Source organism: Oncorhynchus masou, chromosome 5 (assembly GCF_036934945.1).
Source record: "Oncorhynchus masou masou isolate Uvic2021 chromosome 5, UVic_Omas_1.1, whole genome shotgun sequence".
Lineage (NCBI taxonomy): Eukaryota > Metazoa > Chordata > Actinopteri > Salmoniformes > Salmonidae > Oncorhynchus > Oncorhynchus masou.
Genome location: NC_088216.1, coordinates 2,334,739 through 2,344,738, shown reverse-complemented (window position 1 = coordinate 2,344,738; position 10,000 = coordinate 2,334,739). Strand labels below are relative to the sequence as shown.

The following is a 10,000-nucleotide window of genomic DNA, read 5'->3' as shown; positions in this document are numbered from 1 at the left end:
ATAACGGGCATCGGTTCGTCTGTCGGTCTGAGGGATTCTGACAGCGGGTAGCTGTTCTCTACTGTAGCCGCATCGCAGCCACCCAACCCCTATACATCTGCTGCTGTGGCCCGCTGACTGACTGGAGGATGAACGGAAGGGATTAACGACGAGGGAGAAAGAGAGAGGGGAAAGAGGAGAGGGATAGAGAGAGGGAAGAGGAGAGGGATAGAGAAAGGATGGGTAAGGACCAGGACCTGCTTCATGCGGTGAAGACCGAGGATCTTCTGACGGCGCAGCGGCTTCTCCAGCGACCCAGGCCCGGGAAAACCAGTCAGTACCCCCTTGCTCTCTCTAACCCACACACTGGACACACACACACTGGCATGCACACGCACACACACGCAGACGCAAACGCATGCTTCACAACGATGTCAGGACAGTGGCGGGGTGTGTGTGTGATGTATGTGTGTATCCCGCAGGTTGGGACAAATCCGATGTGATGTCTATAAACACGCGTTTGTACATGTGTGTGACAGGGAGAGATGATGAGGATAATGATGATGATGAGGAAGAAGAGGGAATTGATGATGAGGAAGATGAGGGAATTGATGATGATGATGATGATGAGGAAGATGAGGGAATTGATGATGATGAGGAGGATGATGAGGGAGATGAAATCAAATCAAATTTTATTTGCCGAACACCACAGGTATTAAACCTCACAGTGAAATGTTGAATACAACAGAGTCAATGTGGAGGCTATATACAGGGGGTACCGGTACAGAGTCAATGTGGAGGCTATATACAGGGGTACCGGTACAGAGTCAATGTGGAGGCTATATACAGGGTGTACCGGTCCAGAGTCAATGTGGAGGCTATATACAGGGGGTACAGAGTCAATGTGGAGGCTATATACAGGGGGTACCGGTACAGAGTCAATGTGGAGGCTATATACAGGGGGTACCGGTACAGAGTCAATGTGGAGGCTATATACAGGGTGTACCGGTCCAGAGTCAATGTGGAGGCTATATACAGGGGGTACAGAGTCAATGTGGAGGCCATATACAGGGGGTACAGAGTCAATGTGGAGGCTATATACAGGGGGTACAGAGTCAATGTGGAGGCTATATACAGGGGGTACAGAGTCAATGTGGAGGCTATATACAGGGGGAACAGGTACAGAGTCAATATGGAGACTATATATAGTCCTTAGAGACCTAATGTTGTTGTAGACCTAATACTGTTAGAGACCTAATATTGACCTAATATATTTATAGACCTAATGCTGTTATAGACCTAATATAGACCTAATGCTGTTATAGACCTAATGCTGTTATAGACCTAATATAGACCTAATACTGTTATAGACCTAATGCTGTTATAGACCTAATATAGACCTAATGCTGTTATAGACCTAATACTGTTATAGACCTAATGCTGTTATAGACCTAATACTGTTAGAGACCTAATATTGACCTAATATATTTATAGACCTAATGCTGTTATAGACCTAATATTGACCTAATGCTGTTATAGACCTAATGCTGTTATCGACCTAATATTGACCTAATACTGTTATAGACCTAATGCTGTTATAGACCTATTATAGACCTAATACTGTTATAGACCTAATATTGACCTAATGCTGTTATAGACCTAATATAGACCTAATGCTGTTATAGACCTAATGCTGTTATAGACCTAATATTGACCTAATGCTGTTATAGACCTTATGCTGTTATAGACCTAATATAGACCTAATGCTGTTATAGACCTAATGCTGTTATAGACCTAATGCTGTTATAGACCTAATGCTGTTATAGACCTAATATAGACCTAATGCTGTTATAGACCTAATACTGTTATAGACCTAATGCTGTTATAGACCTAATGCTGTTATAGACCTAATACTGTTATAGACCTAATGCTGTTATAGACCTAATACTGTTATAGACCTAATATTGACCTAATGCTGTTATAGACCTAATATAGACCTAATGCTGTTATAGACCTAATGCTGTTATAGACCTAATATTGACCTAATGCTGTTATAGACCTTATGCTGTTATAGACCTAATACTGTTATAGACCTAATATAGAACTAATGCTGTTATAGACCTAATACTGTTATAGACCTAATACTGTTATAGACCTAATACTGTTATAGACCTAATACTGTTATATACCTAATATAGAACTAATACTGTTATAGACCTAATACTGTTATAGACCTAATACTGTTATATACCTAATACTGTTATAGACCTAATATAGAACTAATGCTGTTATAGACCTAATATAGACCTAATGCTGTTATAGACCTAATGCTGTTATAGACCTAATGCTGTTATAGACCTAATATAGACCTAATGCTGTTATAGACCTAATGCTGTTATAGACCTAATGCTGTTATAGACCTAATGCTGTTATAGACCTAATATAGACCTAATGCTGTTATAGACCTAATACTGTTATAGACCTAATGCTGTTATAGACCTAATACTGTTATAGACCTAATATAGAACTAATGCTGTTATAGACCTAATACTGTTATAGACCTAATACTGTTATAGACCTAATGCTGTTATAGACCTATTATAGACCTAATACTGTTATAGACCTAATATAGACCTAATACTGTTATAGACCTAATGCTGTTATAGACCTAATGCTGTTATAGACCTAATACTGTTATAGACCTAATACTGTTATAGACCTAATGCTGTTATAGACCTAATACTGTTATAGACCTAATACTGTTATAGACCTAATACTGTTATAGACCTAATACTGTTATAGACCTAATACTGTTATAGACCTAATGCTGTTATAGACCTAATACTGTTATAGACCTATTATAGACCTAATACTGTTATAGACCTAATACTGTTATAGACCTAATGCTGTTATAGACCTAATACTGTTATAGACCTAATGCTGTTATAGACCTAATACTGTTATAGATAATAATACTGTTATAGACCTAATACTGTTATAGACCTAATACTGTTATAGACCTAATGCTGTTATAGACCTAATACTGTTATAGACCTAATACTGTTATAGACCTAATACTGTTATAGACCTAATACTGTTATAGACCTAATGCTGTTATAGACCTAATACTGTTATAGACCTATTATAGACCTAATACTGTTATAGACCTAATACTGTTATAGACCTAATACTGTTATAGACCTATTATAGACCTAATACTGTTATAGACCTAATGCTGTTATAGACCTAATGCTGTTATAGACCTAATGCTGTTATAGACCTAATGCTGTTATAGACCTAATACTGTTATAGACCTAATGCTGTTATAGACCTAATACTGTTATAGACCTAATATAGAACTAATGCTGTTATAGACCTAATGCTGTTATAGACCTAATGCTGTTATAGACCTAATATAGAACTAATGCTGTTATAGACCTAATGCTGTTATAGACCTAATATAGACCTAATACTGTTATAGACCTAATATTGACCTAATGTTGTTATAGACCTTATATAGACCTAATGCTGTTATAGACCTAATATAGAACTAATGCTGTTATAGACCTAATATAGACCTATCACTGTTATAGACCTAATATAGAACTAATGCTGTTATAGACCTAATGCTGTTATAGACCTAATGCTGTTATAGACCTAATACTGTTATAGACCTAATATAGAACTAATGCTGTTATAGACCTAATGCTGTTATAGACCTAATATAGACCTAATACTGTTATAGACCTAATATTGACCTAATGTTGTTATAGACCTTATATAGACCTAATGCTGTTATAGACCTAATGCTGTTATAGACCTAATATTGACCTAATGCTGTTATAGACCTAATATTGTAATAGACCTAATGCTGTTATAGACCTAATGCTGTTATAGACCTAATATAGACCTAATGCTGTTATAGACCTAATGCTGTTATAGACCTAATACTGTTACAGACCTAATGCTGTTATAGACCTAATATTGACCTAATGTTGTTATAGACCTAATGCTGTTATCGACCTAATGCTGTTATAGACCTAATGCTGTTATAGACCTAATATTGACCTAATGTTGTTATAGAACTAATGCTGTTATAGACCTAATGCTGTTATAGACCTAATGCTGTTATAGACCTAATGCTGTTATCGACCTAATGCTGTTATAGACCTAATGCTGTTATAGACCTAATGCTGTTATCGACCTAATGCTGTTATAGACCTAATGCTGTTATAGACGTAATATAGACCTAATACTGTCATAGACGTAATATTGTCCTAATGTTGTTATAGACCTAATTCTGTTATAGACCGAATATAGACCTAATGCTGTTATAGACCTAATACTGTTATAGACCTAATATAGACCTAATACTGTCATAGACGTAATATTGTCCTAATGTTGTTATAGACCTAATTCTGTTATAGACCGAATATAGACCTAATGCTGTTATAGACCTAATACTGTTATAGACCTAATATAGACCTAATACTGTCATAGACGTAATATTGTCCTAATGTTGTTATAGACCTAATTCTGTTATAGACCGAATATAGACCTAATGCTGTTATAGACCTAATGCTGTTATCGACCTAATGCTGTTATAGACCTAATACTGTTACAGACCTAATACTGTTATAGACCTAATATAGACCTAATACTGTTATCGACCTAATGCTGTTATAGACCTAATATAGACCTAATACTGTTATAGACCTAATACTGTTATAGACCTAATGCTGTTATAGACCTAATATAGACCTAATGCTGTTATAGACCTAATGCTGTTATAGACCTAATGCTGTTATAGACCTAATACTGTTATAGACCTAATACTGTTATAGACCTAATGCTGTTATAGACCTAATATAGACCTAATGCTGTTATAGACCTAATGCTGTTATCGACCTAATGCTGTTATAGACCTAATATAGACCTAATGCTGTTATAGACCTAATACTGTTATAGACCTAATGCTGTTATAGACCTAATACTGTTACAGACCTAATACTGTTATAGACCTAATATAGACCTAATACTGTTATCGACCTAATGCTGTTATAGACCTAATATAGACCTAATACTGTTATAGACCTAATACTGTTATAGACCTAATGCTGTTATAGACCTAATATAGACCTAATGCTGTTATAGACCTAATGCTGTTATAGACCTAATGCTGTTATCGACCTAATGCTGTTATAGACCTAATGCTGTTATAGACCTAATATAGAACTAATGCTGTTATAGACCTAAAACTGTTATAGACTTAATTCTGTTATAGACGTAATGCTGCTTTTAACTAATATAACCTAACTAATACTAATAAAACCTAACTAATATAGACCTAATGCTGTTATAGACCTAATATAGACCTAATGCTGTTATAGACCTAATACTGTTATAGACCTAATATAGACCTAATGCTGTTATAGAACTAATGCTGTTATAGACCTAATATAGACCTAATACTGTTACAGATCTAATGCTGTTATAGACCTAATATAGACCCAATGCTGTTATTGACCTAATACTGTTATAGACCTAATACTGTTATAGACCTGTTATAGACCTAATGCTGTTATAGACCTAATACTGTTATAGACCTGTTATAGACCTAATGCTGTTATAGACCTAATATAGACCTAATGTTGTTATAGACCTAATATAGACCTAAAGCTGTTATAGACCTAATATAGACCTAATGCCGTTATAGACCAAATATAGACCTAATACTGTCATAGACGTAATATTGTCCTAATGTTGTTATAGACCTAATTCTGTTATAGACCTAATATAGACCTAATGCTGTTATAGACCTAATACTGTTATAGACCTAATATTGACCTAATGCTGTTATAGACCTAATATAGACCTAATGCTGTTATAGACCTAATACTGTTATAGACCTAATATTGTAATAGACCTAATACTGTTATAGACGTAATATTGTCCTAAGGTTGTTATAGACCTAATATTGTAATAGACCTAATGCTGTTATAGACCTAATGCTGTTATAGACCTAATATTGACCTAATGCTGTTATAGACCTAATATGGACCCAATGCTTTTATAGAACTAATGCTGTTATAGACCTAATGCTGTTATAGACCTAATACTGTTATAGACCTAATATAGACCTAATGCTGTTATAGAACTAATGCTGTTATAGAACTAATGCTGTTATAGACCTAATGCTGTTATAGACCTAATGCTGTTATAGACCTAATATTGACCTAATACTGTTATAGACCTAATATAGACCTAATGCTGTTATAGAACTAATGCTGTTATAGAACTAATGCTGTTATAGACCTAATGCTGTTATAGACCTATTATAGACATAATGCTGTTATAGACCTAATATAGACCTAATGCTGTTATAGACCTAATATTGACCTAATGCTGTGATACACCTAATATAGACCTAATGCTGTTATAGACCTAATGCTGTTATAGACCTAATATAGACCTAATGCTGTTATAGACCTAATATTGACCTAATGCTGTGATAGACCTAATATAGACCTAATGCTGTTATAGACCTAATGCTGTTATAGACCTAATATAGACCTAATGCTGTTATAGACCTAATGCTGTTATAGACCTAATATAGACCTACTGCTGTTATAGACCTAATGCTGTTATTGACCTAAAACTGTTATAGACCTAATTCTGCTATAGACGTAAGCTGCTTTTAACTAATATAGACCCAATGTAGACCTAATGCTGTTATAGACCTAATATAGACCTAATGCTGTTATAGACCTAATACTGTTATAGACCTAATATTGACCTAATGCTGTTATAGACCTAATATTGACCTAATGTTGTTATAGACCTAATGCTGTTATAGACCTAATGCTGTTATAGACCTAATATAGACCTAATACTGTTATAGGCCTAATATTGACCTAATGCTGTTATAGAGCTAATATAGACCTAATGCTGTTACAGACATAATGCTGTTATAGACCTAATATAGACCTAATGCTGTTATAGACCTAATACTGTTATAGACCTAATATAGACCTAATATTGACCTAATGCTGTTATAGACCTAATATTGACCTAATGTTGTTATAGACCTAATGCTGTTATAGACCTAATGCTGTTATAGACCTAATATTGACCTAATTCTGCTATAGACGTAATGCTGCTTTTAACTAATATAGACCTAATATAGACCTAATGCTGTTATAGACCTAATATTGACCTAATGCTGTTATAGACCTAATACTGTTACAGACCTAATATAGACCTAATACTGTTACAGACCTAATATAGACCTAATGCTGTTATAGACCTAATGCTGTTATAGAACTAATGTTGTTATAGAACTAATGCTGTTATAGACCTAATGCTGTTATAGACCTAATACTGTTATAGACCTATTATAGACATAATGCTGTTATAGACCTAATGCTGTTATAGACCTATTATAGACCTAATGCTGTTATAGACCTAATGTTGTTATAGACCTATTATAGACATAATGCTGTTATAGACCTAATGCTGTTATAGACCTATTATAGACATAATGCTGTTATAGACCTAATGCTGTTATAGACCTATTATAGACCTAATGCTGTTATAGACCTAATATAGACCTAATGCTGTTATAGACCTAATATTGACCTAATGCTGTTATAGACCTATTATAGACCTAATGCTGTTATAGACCTAATGTTGTTATAGACCTATTATAGACATAATGCTGTTATAGACCTAATGCTGTTATAGACCTAATATAGACCTAATGCTGTTATAGACCTAATGTTGTTATAGACCTAATATAGACCTAATGCTGTTATAGACCTAATGCTGTTATTGACCTAAAACTGTTATAGACCTAATTCTGTTATAGACCTACTACTGTTATAGACCTAATACTGTTATAGACCTAATATTGACCTAATGTTGTTATAGACCTAATACTGTTACAGACCTAATATAGACCTAATACTGTTATAGACCTAATACTGTTATAGACCTAACACTGTTATAGATCTAATATAGACCTAATACTGTTATAGACCTAATGCTGTTATAGACCTAACACTGTTATAGATCTAATATTGACTGAATGCTGTTATAGACCTAATATAGACCTAATGCTGTTATAGACCTAATATAGACCTAATACTGTTATAGACCTAATACTGTTATAGACCTAATATAGACCTAATGCTGTTATAGACCTAATGCTGTTATAGACCTAATATTGACCTAATACTGTTATATACCTAATGCTGTTATAGACCTAATACTGTTATAGACCTAATACTGTTATAGACCTAATGCTGTTATAGACCTAATATTGACCTAATGCTGTTATAGACCTAATGCTGTTATAGACCTAACACTGTTATAGATCTAATATTGACTGAATGCTGTTATAGACCTAATATAGACCTAATGCTGTTATAGACCTAATGCTGTTATAGACCTAATATTGACCTAATACTGTTATATACCTAATGCTGTTATAGACCTAATACTGTTATAGACCTAATATTGACCTAATGCTGTTATAGACCTAATGCTGTTATAGACCTAATATTGACCTAATACTGTTATAGACCTAATATAGACCTAATGCTGTTATAGACCTAATACTGTTATAGACCTAATACTGTTACAGACCTAATACTGTTATAGACCTAATACTGTTATAGACCTAATATTGACCTAATGTTGTTATAGACCTAATACTGTTACAGACCTAATATAGACCTAATACTGTTATAGACCTAATACTGTTATAGACCTAATGCTGTTACAGACCTAATATAGACCTAATGCTGTTATAGACCTAATATTGTCCTAATGCTGTTATAGACCTAATACTGTTATAGACCTAATATTGACCTCATGCTGTTATAGACCTAATACTGTTATAGACCTAATGCTGTTATAGACCTAATGCTGTTACAGACCTAATATAGACCTAATGCTGTTATAGACCTAATATAGACCTAATACTGTTACAGACCTAATATTGACCGAATACTGTTATAGACATAATGCTGTTATAGACCTAATATAGACCTAATACTGTTACAGACCTAATATAGACCTAATACTGTTATAGACCTAATGCTGTTATAGACCTAATGCTGTTATAGACCTATTATAGACCTAATACTGTTACAGACCTAATATAGACCTAATACTGTTATAGACCTAATACTGTTATAGACCTAATATAGACCTAATGCTGTTATAGACCTAATGCTGTTATAGACCTAATGCTGTTATAGACCTAATATAGAACTAATGCTGTTATAGACCTAATGCTGTTATAGACCTAATGCTGTTATAGACCTAATGCTGTTATAGACCTAATGCTGTTATAGACCTAATACTGTTATAGACCTAATACTGTTATAGACCTAATGCTGTTATAGACCTAATACTGTTATAGACCTATTATAGACCTAATACTGTTATAGACCTAATATAGAACTAATGCTGTTATAGACCTAATGCTGTTATAGACCTAATATTGACCTAATGTTGTTATAGACCTAATGCTGTTATAGACCTAATGCTGTTATAGACCTAATATAGAACTAATGCTGTTATAGACCTAATGCTGTTATAGACCTAATGCTGTTATAGACCTAATGCTGTTATAGACCTAATATAGACCTAATGCTGTTATAGACCTAATGCTGTTATAGACCTATTATAGACCTAATGCTGTTATAGACCTAATGCTGTTATAGACCTAATGCTGTTATAGACCTAATGCTGTTATAGACCTAACACTGTTATAGACCTAATATATACCTAATGCTGTTATAGACCTAATGCTGTTATAGACCTAATATAGAACTAATGCTGTTATAGACCTAATACTGTTATAGACCTAATATTGACCTAATACTGTTATAGACCTAATATAGACCTAATGCTGTTATAGACCTAATGCTGTTATAGACCTAATATAGACCTAATGCTGTTATAGACCTAATGCTGTTATAGACCTAATGCTGTTATAGACCTAATATTGACC

The 10,000-nt window shown here is 34.0% G+C and overlaps 1 protein-coding gene across 1 annotated transcript in view; it reads left to right on the top strand.

Moving 5' to 3' along the window:
• The first annotated feature begins 218 nt into the window (after nucleotides 1-218).
• The window catches only part of LOC135525671 (caskin-1-like), a 109,038-nt gene continuing 99,256 nt past the window's right edge, over nucleotides 219-10,000 (top strand). The window contains 1 exon segment of the mRNA XM_064953438.1: nucleotides 219-312. Within this exon segment, the coding sequence (XP_064809510.1) occupies nucleotides 219-312 (94 nt within the window).